Source organism: Dipodascopsis tothii (genome assembly GCF_038497935.1).
Source record: "Dipodascopsis tothii strain CBS 759.85 unplaced genomic scaffold V1510scaffold_15, whole genome shotgun sequence".
Classification (NCBI taxonomy): domain Eukaryota; kingdom Fungi; phylum Ascomycota; class Lipomycetes; order Lipomycetales; family Lipomycetaceae; genus Neoaidaea; species Neoaidaea tothii.
Genome location: NW_027117999.1, coordinates 15,306 through 34,965, shown reverse-complemented (window position 1 = coordinate 34,965; position 19,660 = coordinate 15,306). Strand labels below are relative to the sequence as shown.

Sequence of the window (19,660 nt, the reverse complement as noted above, 5' to 3'; positions counted from 1 at the left end):
GTCGCATGCGCAGCCCTACTCGGCAGCCCTACTGCGCAGCCCTATGCCTGCGGCTTTGCCCGGCCTGGCCGCCCACGGCCAGCACCTGGGCGGACCCACCGGCCCGACGTTGCTAGCTCTGGCCGCCACACCCCTACTGCTGGCTGACAGCGGCGGCTGGGCCGCCAGCTGCCCGCGAGCCGGCCGCAGACACCGCCGGCTGCCCCGTCGCCGCGGCCGCCGTCCGCGCCGTCCGCGTCCGCGCCGCCGGCCGGCCCCGCCAGCCGGCCGACCGCCCAGATTCGGCGGCGTCTGGGGTAGGCCGGCAGCTTGTTTTTCCGGGGTCAGGTGACGGGCGTGCGACCCCGGCGCTAGGCCTCATGTGATCTGCGGCGCGCCGCGCTAGCGCAACCCCAGCCCTTGTCGGCGGCGACTCCAATCAAAATGTGCCGCAGACGTCGATAGAATTTTTAAGCCGTCGTTTGTCCATCCATTGGCCCCGGTCGCGATCTCTCAGTCGCTCGTCAGTGTCAGGAACCAGCTCTCGCAAGTTTCATCCATCCCGCCCGCCTTCCGTCGCAGTATCAGTCGCCAGAATGGTTCATTTGGGTCCCAAGAAGCCTCCGTCCCGCAAGGTAGGCTAGGGCCGGCGCTCGGCAGACAGCGGGCCGTGCCGGCATCTGCCGCGCGGCGGCCCGCGGCGGCCCGTGGCCCGCACGGCGGCCCGCGCAGCCGGTGGCTCGAGCGTGCTGACCGCAGGGCTCGATGATGGACGTCCCCCGCGATCTGCTGGAGCAGATCGCCCACCTGGAGAAGATCTTCACGGTGGACACGGCCAAGCTGAAGGCGATCGTGAAGCACTTTGTGTCGGAGCTCGAGAAGGGTGCGTGCGCGCGCGGCGGCGCTGACGGCAGGTCTGTCCAAGGAGGGCGGCTCGATCCCGATGATCCCTGCGTGGGTGATGAACATGCCGACCGGCAAGGAGACGGGCACGTACCTGGCCCTGGACGTAAGTGGGCGGGCGGGCGCGCTGACGGGCAGATGGGCGGCACGAACTTGCGCGTGTGCGAGGTTACGCTGGGCGGCAACCGCGACTTTGACATCACGCAGAGCAAGTACCACATGCCGGCCGGCATGAAGTCGGGCACGGCCGACCAGCTGTGGGACTACGTGGCCGAGTGCCTGGAGTCGTTCCTGAAGGCGCACCACCCCGACAAGGACACGTGCCAGATGCACCTCGGCTTCACGTTCTCGTACCCCTGCTCGCAGGACGCCATCAACCGCGGCGTGCTCCAGCGGTGGACCAAGGGCTTCGACATCGACGGCGTCGAGGGCCACGACGTGCAGCCGATGCTCGAGGCCGCGCTGCGGCGCCGGGTAGGTAGGCGCGCGAGCGCGCTGACGCCAGAACGTGCCCATCACGGTCACGGCGCTGATCAACGACACCACCGGGACCATGGTCGCGTCCAACTACACGGACCCCGAGGCCATCATCGGCTCGATCTTCGGCACGGGCTGCAACGGCGCGTACTTTGACTACGTCAAGAACATCCCCAAGCTCGAGGGCCTCACGGACCTCGACCCCGAGTCGCCGATGGCCATCAACTGCGAGTACGGCGCGTTCGACAACGAGCACGTCATCCTGCCGCGCACGCGCTACGACGTGCACATCGACGAGACGTCGCCGCGGCCCAACCAGCAGGCGTTCGAGAAGATGATCTCGGGCCTGTACCTGGGCGAGATCCACCGGCTGGTCATGATGGACCTCTTCGAGCAGGGCTACATCTTTGAGAAGCAGAACATCGACGCGCTGCGCGAGCCGTTCTCGCTCGACACGTCGTTCCTGTCGCAGATCGAGGAGGACCCGTTCGAGAACCTGACCGAGGTCGAGGACATGTTCCAGTCCAAGTTCGCCATCAAGACGACCGAGCCCGAGCGCAAGCTCATCCGCCGGCTGGCCGAGCTGATCGGCACGCGCGCGGCCCGCATCTCGGCCTGCGGCATCGCCGCGCTCTGCAAGAAGACCGGCCGCACCCGCGCCCACGCCGGCGCCGACGGCTCGGTCTTCAACAAGTACCCCAACTTCCGCGAGCGCGGCGCGCAGGCGCTCAAGGAGATCTTCGACTGGACCTGCGAGCCCAAGGACTACCCGATCCGCATCCAGCCGGCCGAGGACGGCTCCGGCGTGGGCGCCGCGCTCATCGCCGCGCTCACGCTCCAGCGCATCGAGCAGGGCCTGCCCGTGGGCCTGCGCGAGGAGTTCCGCCGCAAGCAGGAGTAGCCGCGCGCTAGTTTACAAGTCGTATTGTTCATTCTGACAGCCGCGTCGGCGGCACATGTACAAGTAAAAACGCCTAATGTGTCAATGGTCCGTAGTATACATCGCGAACTGCACCAGACAAAAAAAAGCACCGAGCAGGCGGGGGCGCCGCCAACAAAAAAGCAGACATGCAAATCGTGTTCCAAACATCCTCCTGTATACCGTATATCCAAAACCACCCAAATTCATCCCTGCGGCGGCTTCTGGCTGTCGAACATGGGCAGGCCGAACGTGCTGCCGACGCCGTTGGCCATGGCGTCGCCGGCGCTGGGGCCGCCAAAGGCCGAGAAGTTCGTGTTGTTGGGGACCGCGAAGAACTGGTCCCAGATCGAGGCCGACGGGATCTCGTACATCATCTCGTAGATGCGCTGGCCGTCGTAGTCCTCGTCGACGTAGCCGGCGGGCGGGCCCGAGCCGGGCGCGGAGCCGGCGGACTTGGCGTCCGAGCCGGCCGTGCCGGCCGTGCCGTTGGTCGGCGCCGACGACGGGCTGCCCGAGCTGCCGACGGAGCCGGCGGGGCTGGGCTGGGCGCCCACGTAGAACATGCCCTGGTCGGTGCTGTCGCGGCCGTCCGTGCGCTGCTCCATGTACTGGCCGCTGGACCCGCCCACGACGGTCTGCGACACCGCCGACGGCGAGAACTGGTACGTGTTGCCGCCCATCGGGTGCGTGTACGTCGTGTGCATCGGCGGGACCGCCTGGATCTCGGCCGCCGTCCGGAAGATCTCGTCGAGGTCGGGCTCCATGTCGGTCATCCACTGCAGCGTGTTGGACTCGAAGTTGGCGAACGGCGACAGCACCGGCGTGCGCACGTCGCCGGTCGAGTTGGGCGTGCCGGCGGCCGCGCCGCCGTTGGCCGACGCCAGGATCGGGTCCGCCTTGTTCATCGTGTTGGGCGAGACCGAGTCGGGCGCGTACGGGCCCTCCATGACCGTGTCGTACTGCGGGCTCTTGCGCGACCGGCGCGCGGGCGGCGGCATGGGCGGCGGCACCGGCGGCGTGGCCGTCTTGCCGTTCGGCGGCCGCGGCTCCTCAGACCCGAGCTGGCCGGGCACGGCCGCCGACGGGATGATCTCGCCGGCCGCGGCCTTCTCGTTGTAGCACAGCCGCAGGATGGCCGCGGTCAGCAGCTCGAACGTGTCGCGGCAGCCCGACGCCGCGTCGCACCGGTCGACCATCGCCGTCAGCACGTGGATGCACGCCATCGTGTTGAAGTCGATCACGTCCATCCGCGTCTGGCTGCGCACCTCGCGCGAGTGGTACAGGCAGTACAGGTACGACGTGCCGGCCATGAACAGGTTGTGCACGGCCATCCACGTGTAGTTGATGTTGCGCTCGCGGTGCAGCTGCCGGTACGCCCGGATGATCTTCTCGCTGGCGTCCGAGATGATGAAGAACGCCTCGACCGACGGCCGCGGGATCGCGGGCGAGATGCCGTGCAGCAGCAGCCGCGTCTGGTGGTAGTTGAGGTCGATGAAGTACAGGTTGAAGTTGCAGTTCATCTCCTCGGTCGACTTGGGCGTGCTCGCGTACCAGTCCTCCAGCCGGCGCGCCATCTGGATCTGCCACTCCTTGAGCGTGGCGAACCGCCGCGGCAGCTCCGCGCGCTCGTACAGGATCGTCTGGACCTCGGACTGCAGCCGCCGGATCTGGAAGATGTGCACGGCCACCGTCTTGTACGACGGCGGCGTGTTCTCGGGGGGGTTGACGATCTTGTCCGTCGTGATGAAGACGTCGTCGAGCTCGGACGGGAACGGCACGCGGATCGAGTTGTCGGCGATGCCGAACGGCCGGCCGAGGTAGACGCACACCTGGCGGTCCATGGCGTACGTGCACCAGAACAGCCGCCGGCGCAGGTCGAGCGTGGGCGCGTCGAACGCCTCGCCCTCCTTGGTGCCCGGCCGCTGCGAGACGTTGGTGCCAGACCACGCCTTGATGCCGCCCTCGACGTGCAGCCCGAGGTCGACGCACAGCCGCAGCGCGACGCCCAGCACGTACCACACGCCGGGCACCGCCGGCCGCATGATCGAGTACAGCCCGAGGAGCAGGACGCCCTGCAGCGACTCGAGCCGGTTCGGCGACGCAAACACCGGCTCGATGAACTTCATCGCGGCCGCGTGGTACGACTCGCACAGCAGCGCGGGGTACTGCTGCTGGTGCACGGCCACGCCGATCGCAAACACCAGGTTGAGGAAGTAGAGCGCGCGCTGGCCGTCCGGCGTCGTGGCGATCTTGGCCTGCATCGGCACAAAGTCCGGCGACGTGTTGGGGAGGTTGTACACGGGCATGGCCGGCCCGTGGGGGCCCATCATGCCGACCGGGACCGGCCCGTTGGGGCCCATGACGTGCGGCGGCATGCCGGGGGGGGCCTGGCCGGGCGGGCCGAGCGGCCGCCCGCCGGGGCCCATCTGGCCGGGCGGGATCATGCCCGGCGGCAGGCCGCCGGCCATGTGCGGCGGCATGCCCGGGCCCATCATGCCCGGCGGCATGCCCTGCGGCGGCAGCGGCATGCCTGGCATGCCCGGCATGCCCTGGGGCGGCCGCTGCGGCGGCATGCCCGGCGGCATACCGTGCGGCGGCATCGACCCCATCCGGCCGTCCTCCATCTTGACGTTCGGGCTCGGCCCGTTCGACGCCGAGCCGGCCGACGACGGCGACGGGCCGTTCATGTTCGACGGCGTGGTCGTCGGCGTGTTGTTGTTGCTCGCGTTCACGTTCGACAGGTTGGCCAGCTTGGACGAGATCGAGAACGGACCGTAGACGGGCTCAAAGTACGTCGAGATGAAGTTCTCGCGGTGGAAGATCGGGATCTGGGCGTTGGCCTGGTTGAAGAACACCTCCACGAGGGTCTCGGCCATGGCCTTGGTCGGCAGGTTCGCCGGCGTGATCTTCTGGGGCTTCTGCTGGATGGTCATGTCGGGCTGCTCCGAGGCCACGATGGACGCCGCCGACGACGGGATGTCCTGGCCGCGCAGCTTGACGGCCGCGAACATCAGCCGCGCGAACGAGATGCCCGACGACAGGCCCAGGAACGACGGGCTCAGCGTGGACGAGCCCTTCATGGAGACCAGGCCGACGGTCGAGACGAGCGAGTCGACCTCCTTGCCGTTGCGGCCGCCGGTCGGCGGCCCCGGCGGCGGCCCCGATCCGTTCGACGGCTTCGGGCCAGCGTAGTTGGCCGCGGCCGGGTCCGTCGGGATGCCCTGGTTCTGGAGCTGGATCTCGAGGAACGCCACACGGTCCTCCAGGTGCGCCACGTACGACCGCGGCACCTCCCGGCCCGTGGCCGCGTCCAGGCCAACGCACTCGACGCCGGCCTTGAGACACGCCGAGCACGACGGGAACTTCTGGTCGCACTTGGTCTTGCGCGACCGGCACCGGCTGCACGCCGAAATGGTGCGTGTCAGGTGCCCGCCCGCGCCCTCGGCGCCCGGCGGCGGCTGCGGCGGCTGCGGCGTCGCCGCATCGGGCCGGCCCAGCACCTTGGCGTTGTACTTCCGGTGCGGCTTATTTGCCGCGTCCTTTTCGGTCTTCATTGCGGTGCTGTGGCCTGAAACAGGCGCTCAGGTGCGCCGCGATGGCTGGTTGCGTGACGGCAGCAGCGTCCGAAGCACGCTCCGTGGACAGACAGTGGTCTGCTCTGGCGGTCAGCACGGCCACAGGCGGCGACAGTGAGCCAGGCGAGCGCTGGCGGCGCGCTGGCGGCGGCTGGCGGCCGGCCGCGGCCGCCAGCAGCCTCCGCGGCCAGCGCAGAGTTTTCTCCGCGGTTCGGCGGTCGCCGAAAGCCCGGCGCGGCGGCAGCTGCCGCCGCGCAGATCATCCGTACTCACCAGGCGTGCTGTCGAAATGGGCCCAGACAGCGGTGTGAACACAGCGAAACTGAGGGTCGGTGAAAAAAAAATGCGCTACAGGCAGATTGGTCAAGATTTGAGATGATGATTACAAAATCTGGGCGTAGTGCTGAGTATGCACAGGGCTTCCCTATTAGGCCCGCGCTGCGACCAAGGCGACGAAATTTCCCAAACGGGGAAAGTGGGAGCAGAATACGGAGAAATGTGGCTAGTGCAATGCATGCTGTGGCGTTCTAGCTGAACAACTCTACTCGGTGCGATGATGTTTGATAGAAGGTGGCGGTGCAATCGGGAGGGGTGCCGGCGACCGCCCGGGTTTAGGGCACGGCGCCAGCCGCTGTGCAGTTATGCCTGAATCGGATGCGATAAGCCCGCGGCTGGCCGCATCTGGCCAATCAGCACGGGCTGGCTGAGACAGCGTCAAAGCGTCTTAGGTCCGCTGGGCTACGGTCCGTGACCGAGTCCGTGGGGGCGGGTGGCGGTGCCGGCGTGCCGGGGCGGGTGCGTGGGCGGTGGCGGGTGCGCCGCTCGCCGGGGCCGCCGCGCGCCCAGCTTGCAGACACTACGTGGTTGATGCGGGTCGGGGCTCGAGGCCGCTCTCGCAGCGGGAGTAGAGCCCGCGGCGCGCGGACGCGAGCGCAGCTCGCGCCGAGGACACGCTGTGGCGCTGTGGTCGAGCATATATACAGTACATACAGTCGTTGCGCCGCACGCCGTGCGGCTCACGCCGTCCGCGCCAGCGCCCGGCGGCCGCCCGGCGGCTGCCGGAGGCCGCCCGGCCGTGCGTCCAAGCGCCCGCCCCTAGATGTCCGTCTGCTCCGCCTGCTTGCTCTCGCCAAATGTCCAGATCAGGATCATGCCGATCGCCAGCACCGCCGCCACGTACAGCACCAGCCGGCGCAGCGGCCGGTTCGCCGCAATCTCGTACGCCGTCGGCAGCTGGCTGAAGCCGTCGCGGCGCTGCGCCGCGTAGAGGAGCCCGCTGCGATCCATTTGAATGTCTGAAGGTCCGCGCGGTCTGGTCGTCAGCTCTCGCCGCCTCTGCGGCATTGCCGCCACGCCGGCGGCCGCCGCGGCGACCGCGCGCTGCAGCGGCGGCCGCGCCGCGCCGGGCGCGCCGGGCACATACCTGTTGGCTGTCGTGTGCTCGGTGGAGACGGAAAATGTTTTGGCGCCGAGGACCGAACTACCCGGCGGGCGCCACCGGGCGGCGCCACACACCGCCGCAGGGCGCGCCACCACCGGGCGCGCCACCACCGGGCGCGCCACCACCGCCACATTGCAAGGCTGCATTCTATAGTTACAAGACATGGCCCATGGCCGCTACTCGTCCATTTCGTCGTCGTCGTCCTCGCCCTCGTCCTCGCCCTCCTGCACGTCGATCTCGAACTTGAGCTCCTTGTCGACGTCCACGTACGAGTCGCTCATGCACCACAGGTTCAGCTGGTGCTTGCCGGCCACGGGCATGACCAGCTCCAGCTTCACCTTCTGCACCGCCTTGGTGATGGACACGCGCTTGATCGCCAGCAGCTGCTTGCTCGGCTGCTCGCCAATGACCAGCCACCAGCTCTCGGTCTTCGGGAACGGGAACCGCGGCGCGTAGACGGCCGTGTCGACCGGGCCGTCGTCGTCGTCGACCTCGCGCTCGAGCGTGACGGTGACGTGCGAGGGCGCGCCGGCCACCACGTCGTCCGGGTCGTCGATCTCGTACGCGACCTCGACGTTCGGGTACTTGCCCACAAACGCCGCCACGTCCACCATCTGGCGGTCGGTCAGGCCCAGCAGCGCGTTGCGCGGCCCGTCGTCCATCATCATCAGGTCGAGCACGGTCTCGACGTCGTGCTCGCCGCACTTGGCGGCCAGCTCGGCCGTGAAGTGCGGGATCTGCAGCAGCGGGCTGTCGCGGTCGGTCAGCGCCTGCACGACGAGCTGGCTGAGGTCCATGGCCGACATGGCGTTCAGGAAGCCCTCGGACGACATGACGTCCACGCAGGCCGCCAGCAGGCCCACGATCCGGCCCAGCACCAGCTTCAGGTCGGCGGCCAGGTCGGCCGGCAGCGCGACCCGCGCCAGGTGCGCCTGCAGCAGCACAAACGCCTTGAAGTGCGGCGACTCGTACGACACGTTCTCGGGGCTCATCTTGACCGGCACGCGGTCGTACAGCCGGCGCAGGACGGCGTCCTCGTGGCGCCGCACCGGCACGGTCTCGTACTCGGCCGCCGACGTCACGATCTCGATGATGCCCTTCATCTTGGTGCGCGCGGTCAGCGACAGCGTGAACGCCTGCATGGTGATGAACGAGATGTTGTAGTAGGCCGCGATCATGGCGCCGTTGAGCGGCGCGATGTCGTCCTCGTCCTCGTCGATCTTGATGATCTTGGCCTCCTCGAGGTCCTTGAGCGAGCTCTCGACGAGCTCCGACAGGAACTCGTTGAGCCCGTGGTGCGACACGTCCAGCAGGCCGTAGAAGCTCGGGTTGGCGAGCAGCCGCCGGTAGAAGTACGAGAACGTGAGCCAGTCGACCGCGTCCTGGCGCGACGCGATCACCTTGGTGCTGATCTCGGTCACGAACGCGTCCTGGAGGAAGATGTTGAGGTGCGACTCGATCGGGAGCGCCTCGTTGAGGAACTTTTTGTAGTAGTTGCGCTTGAGCGCCGGCGTCATGATCACCGTCTTGCCCTCGTGGTCCTCGAGCGGCCGGCTGGCGTAGCCGAGCATCTTGAGCAGGTCGCTGAGGGGGTAGTCGATGTACCGGTGCTCGCGGCCGTCGTAGAACTGCGTGCCCATGACGACGACGAGGTACGCGCGCACGCGCAGGGCCCAGATCATGTCGCGGGCGGCGAAGAGCACGCGGACGGCGCCGGACGCAAACAGGTGCTCCACGATCCGCCGGTCGTCCTGGGCCATGCTCTCGTGGCAGTAGCCGACGCCGAGCGCGAGCACCTCGCGCAGGCTCGGGTCCTGCACGCGCTCGAGGTACCGGTCGATCGCCGGCCGCTCGGCCGCCAGGAAGCGCGCCTCGTTGCCGTCGGCCTTGCACAGCCGCAGCAGCTCGAGGCTGCTCTCGAGGCACTGCGCGCGGCTGTGCGCAAACACCAGCGCCGGCTTGCCGCCGGCCATCTGCGTCACGGCCAGGTACGTCGGCTTGGCCATCGACAGCATCAGCGACGGGAAGTGCGAGCCCGTGAAGCTCTGCAGGTGGATCTCGAGCACGGTCGGCCGGTCCTTGGGCGCGAAGTTGTAGATTGTGTGGCTCGTCGCGCCGATCCACTCGCCCAGGTCGCGGCTGTTGGCCAGCGACACCGACAGCGCCACGATCCGCAGCGGATTCTCGGTCTGGGCGGCCATGTAGCGCATGCGCGAGACCACGATCTCGTACACCGAGCCGTTCTGGCCGCCGAGCATGTGCAGGTCGTCCGCGATGAAGAGCGCGACCGCCTGGACGTTGCGGCGCTGCTGCCAGCGCCGCGACACAATGTCCCACTGCGTCGGCGTGGCCAGCACCAGGTCCGCGCGCTCCAGCACGCGCAGGTCCGCCGTCAGCTCGCCCGTCAGCTTCTCGACGGTCTTGCCGCCCTTGACGGCCGCCAGCCGCGCCTTCCAGTCGTCGAGCCGCGCGTCGACGAGCTCCTGGAACGGCGCCACGTACACCGCGCGGCCGGCGCCCTCTTCCTTCCAGTGGCTGAGCAGCGCGAACTCGGCGCAGACCGTCTTGCCGCTGCCGCTGGGCGCGCCCACAAACACGTTGTCGTCCGTGTGGTAGAGCGAGTTGAAGACCTGGGTCTGGATCTTGTTGAACTTGCGGAAGTCGGGGTACAGCTTGGCGTACTCGCTGTCCTTGAGCGCCGCGATCGGCAGCGGCTGCATGTCCAGCAGCGCCGTGTGCGCCGGGAACTTCTGCGGCAGGATCAGGTGGCGGAACGAGACCGCCAGCTTGGTCTCCGAGTGCAGCCAGCGGTCCGAGACCACGGTGATGAAGTAGTTGGGCGGCACCGGCTCCGAGATCGGCACCGTGAACTCGACGATGTGCTCCTCCTGCGCGTACGCCCGGCGCACCACAAACATGTCCTCGTACAGGATGTTCTCGCCGTCGCAGTCCTCGGCCATGATCCAGAACGTCTCGGCGTTGCCGTGGATCGTGTTGTTCCACTCGAAGATCGGCGTCACGTTGAGCTCGACCTTGAGCAGCGACCGCGTGATCGGCTGGATGTGCGCCTGGACCTCGACCCGCGGGAACTCCTTGAGGAACTGGAACACCTGGCGGCCGGCGCGCTCGACCTTGATCGCCTGGCCGACCTCGCCGGGGTCGGTCAGCTCGAAGTACTTGGACCACGGCATCTGCGAGGCCTCGGTCTTCTTGATCACGTCCGGCGGGCACGTCGGGAACTGCCGGAACGGCGAGTTGGACAGCCACATCCGCCGCTCGACCATCTTGCACATGTCCAGCGCGGTCTTGGCGACCTGGGACCACCCGCGCTTGAGGCAGATCTCGAAGATGGCCCGGATCAGCCGGCCGGCCGACTGCGTCACGTAGACCATGTCGGCCATGAGCGCGAAGCCGTCCAGCTTGAGCCGCGAGATGTACGCCTGCAGCAGCACGTTGATCTTGGCCGCGCTCTCCTCCACGGTCTCCTTCACCGGCACCGGCACCTTCTCGAGCAGCTTGGCCAGCTCGAGCTTCTCCTCCTGGCGCACCGGGATGTACTTGAACTCCTCCGACAGCGAGAAGATCCGGAAGAGCTCGATCGGCGTCATGGCCGGCCGCAGGTGCTGGCTGTACGTCGCCATGGACCCGTGCGAGATGTAGTAGTGCGACGCGATCCGGCCGAGCTCGGTCGCCATCAGCCGCCCGGTCTCGCGGTCGTACCGGACCAGGCTCGACTTCTCGAGCAGCAGCGCGGCCGAGTGCGCCAGGTCCGTGCGCTTGTGCACCAGGTTCTCGTCGTCGGCGTAGTCGCCGCCGACGTGGTACAGCGCGGGCGCCCGCAGCATGCGCACGTACAGGTACGTGTAGCCGAGCCAGTGCACGGCGTCGTCGATCGTGCGGATCGTGCCGAGCACAACCTCGGCGTTGAGGTTGTCGGCCAGCTTGGACATGAACTGCGACTCGATCGGCAGCTGCTGGTTCATCAGCGAGAGGTAGTACTGCAGCTCCGAGTGCGCCGTGATGATGATGCCCTCGCCCGAGACGTCGTACCGCGGCCGGCCGGCGCGGCCGAGCATCTGCAGCACGTCCTGCGGCGACAGCTCGACCCACTTGCCCTTCTCGGGCGAGTAGATCTGCGTGCCCTTGATGATGACCGTGTGCGCCGGCAGGTTGACGCCCCAGGCCAGCGTGGCCGTGCACACGAGGACCTGGATGTAGCCGCTGGCGAAGAGGTCCTCGGCGGACGTGCGGTCCGCCCGCGACAGGCCGGCGTGGTGGATGCCGAAGCCGTACGTCAGCACGTCCTTGAGGTCGTTGTCCTTGACGCCCTCGCTCTCGGACTTGAGCACCTCGCGCGACGCGGCGTCGCTCTTGAGGATGTTGGTGATCGTCTCCTCCTCGACGGCCTTGTCGCGCAGGAACTTGGCCGTCTTGGCGCACTCCTTGCGCGAGTGCACGAAGATGATCACCTGGTGCTTGCCCGCGTTCTCCATGACCTTGTCGTACGTGGCCTCGTTCATGGCCTGGTACCGCTTGATCGCCTTCTTCTCGGTCACGCCGATGAACTGCTGGGCCAGCGGACACGGCCGACACGACGCGTCGAAGAAGAAGAGGCCCTTCTTGGGGTCGACCTGGAGGAACGTGGCCACGTCGACGTAGTTGGGCAGCGTTGCCGAGAGGCCGACGAGCCGCACGGGCTCGCCGGTCGTCTCCATGCGCCGGAACGTGCGCGACACGATGCTCTCGAGCACGGGCCCGCGCTCGTCGTGCAGCAGGTGGATCTCGTCGATGATGATCAGCCGGACGAGGTTCGTGTAGCTAGTGTCGGTGGCCTTGCGGGTCACGATGTCCCACTTCTCGGGCGTCGTGATGATCATCTGCGTCTGCGCGATCTGCTCCTTGGTGAGCTGGCTGTCGCCCGTGAGCTCCTCGACCTTGACGCCGTACGCCTCGAGCTTGCGCCGGAACTCGCGCACCTGTTCCTGCACGAGCGCCTTGAGCGGCGCGATGTAGACGATCTTGAAGTCGTCGAGCGCGACCTTGCCGGTCTCGGCGTTGCGGAACTGCGAGATCGTGTGCAGGATCGTGAGCAGGGCGACGTTGGTCTTGCCGGCGCCGGTCGGCGCGCACAGCAGGATGTTGTCGCTCTCCTTGAACGCGACCGGGTAGAGCTTGCTCTGGACGCGGTTCAGCGTCTTCGAGTCGGGGAACGCGCCGCGCGCCCACTCGGGCAGCTGCGACACCGGCACGAGCTTCTCGCCGGTGGCCTTGGCCTTCGGCGCCGGCACGTGGATCTCCTCGTACTGCTTCTTGGTGCGCTTGAACGAGCCCTCGGGGAGGCGCACCTTGGTCGTCGACATCAGGTGGTTGCCCTGCTCGAACACGAGCGACTCGATGTCGATCTGCTTGGGCTCGTACTTGCCCGAGAAGTTGGGCAGGTTCGCGCCGGGCTGCATGCCGTCGGCCATGTCCACGTCCGCGTCCTCGGCGTCGGCCGCCTTGCCCAAGATCTCTGCCAGCAGATGCTCGTGGCCCGACGCGACCATGTCCTTCTCGACCTGCTTGCGCGCGTCGCCCTCGGCGCGCGCGTACTGGGTGCACCAGACGATCTTGCTGCGGTTCTTGCACAGCTGGGTGACCAGCTCGAAGTGCTCGAAGTCGAACAGCTCCATGAGGTCGTTCTCGAGCTGCCGCAGCGACACCTTGGACCCGAGCAGGTCGAAGATCGCCGCCGACTTTTCCTGCACGACGAGCGCGTCCGAGTACACTGCGGCGACCTGGCGCTGCAGCCAGAACGCATCGATCGCGTGCGCCGAGAGGATGTCCTCGTCCTTCTTGGCCTTGGTGCCGGCCACGGCGACCTCGACGTCGTCGTCGGCCTCGTCTCCTATCCGGATGTCGACGGGCCGGTCCTCGGCCTCGTCTTCGTCGTCGTCGTCGTCGTCGTCGTCCTCCTCCTCCGACGCCGACTCGTCGTCCTCGTCGAACACGACCGCCACGCCCAGCTTGTCGTCCAGGTCCTGGTCCTTCTCGCCGTCGGCCTCGTCGTCCTTGGTGTCGAAGTCGACGATCTTCTTGCTCAGGTTCATCAGCTGGTTGAACTTCTCGCTCGTCAGGCTGACGCCGAAGATGGCTTCGACCTCCTTCTTCTTGTCAAAGTCCTTCATCTCGTCCGTCTTGACGACCTCGAGCGCCGCGTCCGCCGCCGACCGCACGATGTCGTGCGACACGTCGCCCAGCAGCTCCTGCGACCACGACAGTATCAGCTCGAATGTGAGCCGAGTGTCGGCCGTCCGCGGGATGTACCGCAGGCCCTCGATGTTGTCTGTCGCGTCCAGCACCGACGAGAGGCCCGCCTCCTGCTTGCGCTTGGCCTTGCGGCCCTGCTCGTCGATCACGGCCTTGTCCTTTTTGATGTCCTTGGGCGCGTTGTCCCGCGACACCCGCGTGCCCATGTCCGACAGCTTAATCTTGCCGGAGAGCGACTCGGGATCACCGGTGGAGTCGTCCGACGGCCGCGAGACGAACCGCCGGTCGACCTGCAAGACCTTGTTGGCCATAGCATCGCTAGATCGTCGTCAGCAGTGGTCGCGGGTGGCGGCGCGGACGCGCGCGCCAACAGCGCCGGCGAGGGACGCCTGTCCGGGCAGCCACGGCTGCCCAGCCGGGCCGCTGCCCGCCCGACCGGCCTGGCCGGCCGCCCGTGCCTCCCTCGCCGGTCGCCGCCAGATCAGTACTTACTAGCTATACTGCGACAAATTTTTGTCCCCCATGGTGTCTGCGGTTGCAATCACCGGCTCTGCAGCAGGTCCAACGATGTGAGGTGGTTCGAGAGAATGTCAGCCCCCCGGTAACGGTGGTGATGCTAGATACCGAGTGGAGGCCAATAAATCCTATGAAGCAAAAAATTCCTGGCGATGCCAAATTTTCAGTGAGGAGCGCACGACTCGCGATCCCCTAACCCGCGCACGTTACGGCGGTGAGTGCGCCGCGCACTGTGCGGCTGACAAACACGGCCGCGCGGCTGACAAGCGCCGCACGCTGTGCGGCTGTCAAGCACTGCGCCACGGCCAGCACGCCGCACACCGTGCGGCGCACGGTGGCGCTGCCAGCCTCTGGCCCGCGCCGTCGCGCGTCTGCGGCCAGGCGCCGAGCCGCGTCGCACCGTCGCCGGCGCGTCGCCAGCATCGCCACGCGTCGCCGCTGCGCATTCCAGCGGTGCAGCTAGTGCTGCGCCATAGCGCGCAGCCACTGCGCCATCTGGGGCTGCCGCTGCGGGGCTTCTGGGCGCCTCTACACGGATATCCTGGCGCCACGGCCTACGCGGTTGCACGCGGTCGCACGCGGGCGCACGCGGCCGCGCCGGTTGCGCCGCCGCATCGCCGCACCACCGGCCAGCCCGCCGCACGGCTGAGCGCCGTTGGCTCCGAACGGCCAGACAACGCCGCGGGCGACGCAATCCGTCCCAGCGGCCGCCGCGCACGGCCACGGCTACGACCGTGGAGCGTGCAGACACCTGCCATCGGCCGCAGCTGCCGTGGTGGGCGGGCAGCCGCCAGGTGAGCCAGAATTGGCGTCGTCGCTACGGTTCGTGGCCAAGCCGATTGTCGCGGATCAGTAAACCCACGCCCAAGGGCAGACTACTGCCAACCTTTCAGTCGGCCTTTGTATCTCCACCCACACATCCCTTGATATATACCCGTTCCACTTCCATCATCCATCAGTGGCGGAGCGTGTGCATCGTCGTTTTCGAGACGATATCAATTACGAGGCCGGATCCCGGGAGCGGTTCTACGTGATTCTGCGGAGCCACGCGTGGAAACGCGAAGAGGCCAGACTGCTCTGGCTTGATTTGAAGGCGGCAGCGACGCGACGATCGATTGAATGGAGACCTCGCGCCCAGAGAGCGTGCCGGCGGTGACGGACGCGCCGGCGGAGACGGCGCCGGTGGTGGAGGCAGCTGCGGCGGCGGCGCCGACGGCCGAAGCGCCGGCGCCGGCGGCCGACAAGCCCGCGGAGACGGCGCCCAGCGAGCCGAGCCCGGCCGGCGCGCCGAGCGAGGCGCCGGCTGCGCCGGTCGCGCCGGCAGAGCCGGCGAGCACGGAGCCTGCGGCGGCGCCGATCGCCAAAGGCGGGCCGAAGGCGAGCCCCAAGCCCAGCAAGCGCGCGGACAAGCTCGGGTTCACGCCCGGCACGATCGTCACAGCCAAGCTCAAGGGCTTCCCGCCATGGCCGGCAATGGTAGGCGGCTGGCGGAGCGTTGCTGACGGCAGATCCTGACGGAGGAGTTCCTGCCGGCCAACATTCTCAAGATGAAGCCGATCGGCGGCGGGCGGCGACGCAAGAACGCACCCGAAGAGACCAAGGACGACGCGCCCGAGGAGGTCTCGGCGTGGCCGGTGCGGTTCTTCAACGACGACAACTAGTAAGTGCCGGAGCGGACAAGCTGACCGGCAGCATGTGGGCCACGCGGTCCGAGCTCAAGCTGCTGCCCAAGGCCACGGCCGAGAGCTTTGTGTCGTCGTCGAAGGCCAAGAAGGACAAGGCGCTGATCCAGGCGTACAAGATCGCGGCGGATCCGCCGGACATGAAGGTGTTTGCGACGGACCCCGAGGTGGCCGAGGCGGCGGCGCTCGGGCCGGCGGCGGACGAGGACGCGGACGAGGCCGCGGACGAGATGGACGTGGACGAGCCCGAGAAGGACGAGCCCGAGTACGAGGAGGAGAAGCCCAAGCGCAAGCCGGCCAAGCGGAAGCCCAAGGACACCGGGGACGACGAGGCCAAGACGCCGAAGCGCAAGCGCAAGGCGCCCGAGGCCAACGGGTCCGCGAAAAAGACGCCGGCGCGGACGCCGGCAAAGAAGGACAAGAGCAGCGCGGTGACACCGGCGCGCAAGACGGAGCTCGACCGGGTGGAGAAGTCCAAGCACGTGCTGTTTCTGCGACACAAGCTGCAGAAGGCGTTTCTGACGCGCGACAAGGCCCCGGAGGAGGACGAGATGGAGTCCATGGACATCCTGCTGACGAAGCTCGAGCGCTTCCAGGGCCTCGAGATCCAGATGATCAAGGAGACCAAGATCAACAAGGTGCTCAAGGGCATCAACAAGCTGGAGGTCATCCCGCTGGACGACAAGTACAAGTTCCGCGAGCGCTGCGTGAAGCTGCTGGACGACTGGGTGAAGTGGTTTGAGCGCGAGGGCGTGTCGATGGCGTCGACGCCGCGGCCGGACAAGGACGCGTCGCCGGTGAAGGTCGAGGCCAAGACCGAGGCCACGGCCGAGCCGCCGGCCGGGCCTGCGGAACGCAAGCCTGAGCCGGCGGAGCCCAAGGCCGAGGCGGCGGAGCCCAAGGCCGGGCCCGCCGAGCCCAAGGCCGAGCCCAAGGCCGAGCCCGCCGAGCCTGCGCCCGCCGTCCAGCCGGCCGCCACCGGCCCGGCCCCGACCCCGGCCGAGTAACAAAAGTTTCGCTACGCCGACGCCTAGCCACGTCTGTATCTCTGTACCCTATGTAATACTACGATCGCCACGAGCCCGCCACCTACGGACGGCAAACCCGCGCAACCGACACGAAGCGCCTTGCTAGCTCAATCGGTAGAGCGTGAGACTCTTACGCAAGATATCTCAAGGTTGGGGGTTCGAGCCCCCCGTGAGGCTTCATTTTTGCGCGCCGCGCGTCCTGCGGCGCGCTCCACGTGACGGCGGCGTCGCGCCTGAGCCGCACGGTCTGCGGCTCGCGCCCCCTTCGCGCTCGCCCTCGCCCTCCGCACCCCACCATGGACAACCAGCGCTACAAGCTCGTATTCTTCGTGCCCACCACGCACGCCGAGGCCTGCAAGGACGCCGTCTTCTCCACCGGCGCCGGCACGATGGGCGCCTACGCCCACGCCGCGTTCGAGACGACTGGCACCGGCCAGTTCATGCCGCTGGCCGGATCGCAGCCGTTTGTCGGCGCCGCCAACCAGCTCGAACGCGTGGCCGAGACGCGCGTCGAGATCATGGCCGTCGGCGCCGAGCAGGTGCGCGCGGCCGTCGCCAAGCTCAAGCAGGCGCATCCGTACGAGGAGGTCGCGTACGACGTGTTCAAGATGGAGAACTTTTAATGATCAAAAACGCCCGAAGGCATGCGGTAGTGGTACATCTAAAAGTGCGGGACACCAAGGCTGGTGAGCAGCATGGTGAACACGCTGAAGAGTCCTTCGCCCAGCACGAGGCCAGACGCGCAAATGACAAGCGCCACGTTGTCGGTGCGGAACCGACCGCCGCGGAGCAGGTACCAGCCGGCCAGGCCGCCGATGAAGCGGGCCAGCGTGAAGGCCGGGGTGTTGTAGATGCCCACGCCCACAGCCACGCCGGACGGCAGCCACGAGGCCCAGGCCTTCTTGCCGGCGTAGACGGCCTTGAGCACGGAGATGACGCCGAAGATGACGCCGAAGATGGCGGCAAACTGCTGGGCGTGCGGCGGCAGGCCCTGGCCGGTGACCAGGCGCGAGCAGTCGATCCAGACGACGGCGGTCGGGATGCGGAAGACCTGGCTGGGGATCTCGTAGACCGAGTTGTAGAGCTTGTAGACCACGGACGACAGCAGGATCGACCACGCCGAGCCGATGACCTGGGCCTGGAATTGCGCCTTGGGCGACGCGCCCAGGACGTGGCCGGTCTTGAGGTCCTGCATCATGTCGCCGGCCTGCTGGGCGCCGGCCTCGGCCACGCCGCCGGCGATGAGGTTGATGAGCACCGCGGCGGGCGACGAGCGCGGCACGACGAGCGCAAAGAGCAGCTGCGAGATCTTGCCGATGCCCGAGACCGGGTTCAGGTCGGTCTCGCCCAGGGCGCGCACGCCGAGGATCGACAGCACGAGCGCGATCAGGATGGCGGCCACGATGGCGTAGATCGGCACGGCCGCGCCGAAGACGACGCGGATGGCGACCACGCACAGCACGGACGAGCCGATGACGCCCGAGATCATGACGCGCTGCGAGACCAGGAACTCCTCGGGCGCGTCCTCGTCCTCGTCCTCGTCCTCGGCCTGCGCCTCGGCGTCGCGCGTCGACACCGACGCCGAGTCGTCGGCCGGCACGGACGCGTACGCCGCCCGGCGCATGAGCATCTTGTACACGGACCGGCCGACGACGACCACAAACGAGATCACGCTGTCGACGACCATGATCGCCAGCGAGATCCACAGAATCCAGCCCTGGCCGCCGGTCTTCCAGTCGTCGATCGGGCCCGAGGCCCAGCCGAGCTTGGTGGCCATCGGGGCCAGCACAGCCCAGCCCAGGACGGCGCCGAAGAGCATGGAGCTGACGGTGGGCAGGCCCATGATGATGCCCTGGCCGACGTAGGCCGGCGACGGCTGCAGCGCCCACAGCCAGTTGCGCGCCAGGTGCGTGCCGAACACCGGCAGCGACCGCAGGAACGGCACAAAGTACGAGGCGACCGTGTACCCCGCCGAGACGTTGAACGACACAATCAGGTTGTGGATGTTGCGCGCGTAGGCGTCCGGGGCCGGCGCCGGCTCGTCGTCGGTGGCCTCCAGGGGCAGCTCGGGCGCCGCCGGCGCCGCCGTCTTCTCGTTGAGCACGCTGATCATGGTCGCCGTCGCGCTGCCGGACGGGAACCGCAGCTTCTCCTTGACGATGACCTGCTTGCGCAGCGGAATCGCAAAGAAGACGCCGAAGAAGGCCAGCCCGGACGACCACACGATCAGCTGGAACAGCGACAGCGACACCGGGCCGCCCTCCTCCGGCGTCAGGAACTTCTCCAGCGCCGGCACGATGCCCACGAGGCCGTACCCGAGCGGGCCCGTGCCGACCGCGACCGCCACGCTCTGCACAAACACGTTCTCGACGTCGGTGAAGGGGTACGACAGGTACGGCGACAGCGTCTTGAACGCGGCGTACGCCAGCAGCGCCGACGGCAGGCTCATCATCGAGATCCACCCGGTCTGGAGTCCGAACTGGAAGTTCGAGAACAGCACGATCGACCTGGAATTAGCCGAGCCGGTCCCGGCACTTACCCAATCGCCAGGCCGGCGGCGACTGCGCGCGGCGTGGCCTGCGGCAGACGCAACTTGGCCAGCTTGGCCTCGGCCGCCTCCGAGGGCGTCGGCTCGTACAGCTCGGGGGCAGTCGCCGACATGTTGTCCTTGTGCAAAATGGCGAAGAAAGGCGTCGGACGGCTTATTAAGTTATCGGTCCCAAGGCTTATCGGGCGCCACGGCACTGGACCTATGGCGTGCTGTGGCGGCGGGTCCGAGCCGCACGCTGCGCGGCGCTCGGGCGTCGCACGAGCCACGCAGCCGTGCGGGCCGGCGCAGCCGACGCGGCGGCGGGTGCGGCGCAGGCGGGCGGGCCGGGACACGTGAC

At 67.9% G+C, this 19,660-nt stretch overlaps 6 protein-coding genes and 1 non-coding gene across 7 annotated transcripts; 4 read left to right on the top strand and 3 right to left on the bottom strand.

Moving 5' to 3' along the window:
• Nucleotides 1-392: 392 nt before the first annotated feature.
• Nucleotides 393-2,415, top strand: V1510DRAFT_416923 (hexokinase-domain-containing protein). The gene is made up of 5 exons (XM_066933858.1): nucleotides 393-614; nucleotides 739-862; nucleotides 894-988; nucleotides 1,021-1,356; nucleotides 1,388-2,415. The coding sequence occupies exons 1-5, from the start codon at nucleotides 576-578 to the stop codon at nucleotides 2,258-2,260; spliced, it is 1,467 nt and encodes a 488-aa protein (XP_066788846.1). The 5' UTR covers nucleotides 393-575; the 3' UTR covers nucleotides 2,261-2,415.
• V1510DRAFT_416920 (fungal-specific transcription factor domain-containing protein) lies at nucleotides 2,269-4,706 on the bottom strand. Its single transcript, XM_066933857.1, has one exon. It carries the CDS (start codon nucleotides 4,654-4,656, stop codon nucleotides 2,485-2,487), a length of 2,172 nt encoding a protein of 723 aa, XP_066788845.1. The 5' UTR covers nucleotides 4,657-4,706; the 3' UTR covers nucleotides 2,269-2,484.
• Nucleotides 4,707-7,473: 2,767 nt separating this feature from the next.
• V1510DRAFT_430226 (Sec63 Brl domain-containing protein) lies at nucleotides 7,474-14,219 on the bottom strand (the record flags this gene model as incomplete). The annotated part of the gene is made up of 2 exons (XM_066935353.1): nucleotides 14,039-14,219; nucleotides 7,474-13,864 (listed from the first exon to the last, which is right to left on the bottom strand). Exons 1-2 carry the CDS (start codon nucleotides 14,068-14,070, stop codon nucleotides 7,474-7,476), a joined length of 6,423 nt encoding a protein of 2,140 aa, XP_066788844.1. The 5' UTR covers nucleotides 14,071-14,219.
• Nucleotides 14,220-14,714: 495 nt separating this feature from the next.
• V1510DRAFT_394441 (uncharacterized protein) lies at nucleotides 14,715-16,889 on the top strand. Its single transcript, XM_066931846.1, has 4 exons — nucleotides 14,715-15,538; nucleotides 15,571-15,722; nucleotides 15,755-15,890; nucleotides 15,963-16,889. Exons 1-4 carry the CDS (start codon nucleotides 15,182-15,184, stop codon nucleotides 16,749-16,751), a joined length of 1,434 nt encoding a protein of 477 aa, XP_066788843.1. The 5' UTR covers nucleotides 14,715-15,181; the 3' UTR covers nucleotides 16,752-16,889.
• V1510DRAFT_t140 lies at nucleotides 16,869-16,949 on the top strand. The gene has a single exon. It is a non-coding gene; the product is annotated as a tRNA-Lys (tRNA).
• Nucleotides 16,950-17,075: 126 nt separating this feature from the next.
• On the top strand, nucleotides 17,076-17,521 carry V1510DRAFT_416912 (uncharacterized protein). Its single transcript, XM_066933856.1, has one exon. The coding sequence runs from the start codon at nucleotides 17,162-17,164 to the stop codon at nucleotides 17,393-17,395; it is 234 nt and encodes a 77-aa protein (XP_066788842.1). The 5' UTR covers nucleotides 17,076-17,161; the 3' UTR covers nucleotides 17,396-17,521.
• On the bottom strand, nucleotides 17,434-19,433 carry V1510DRAFT_365518 (OPT oligopeptide transporter protein-domain-containing protein; the record flags this gene model as incomplete). The annotated part of the gene is made up of 2 exons (XM_066931228.1): nucleotides 17,434-19,279; nucleotides 19,312-19,433. 2 exons carry the CDS (start codon nucleotides 19,431-19,433, stop codon nucleotides 17,434-17,436), a joined length of 1,968 nt encoding a protein of 655 aa, XP_066788841.1.
• Between the last annotated feature and the right edge of the window lie 227 nt (nucleotides 19,434-19,660).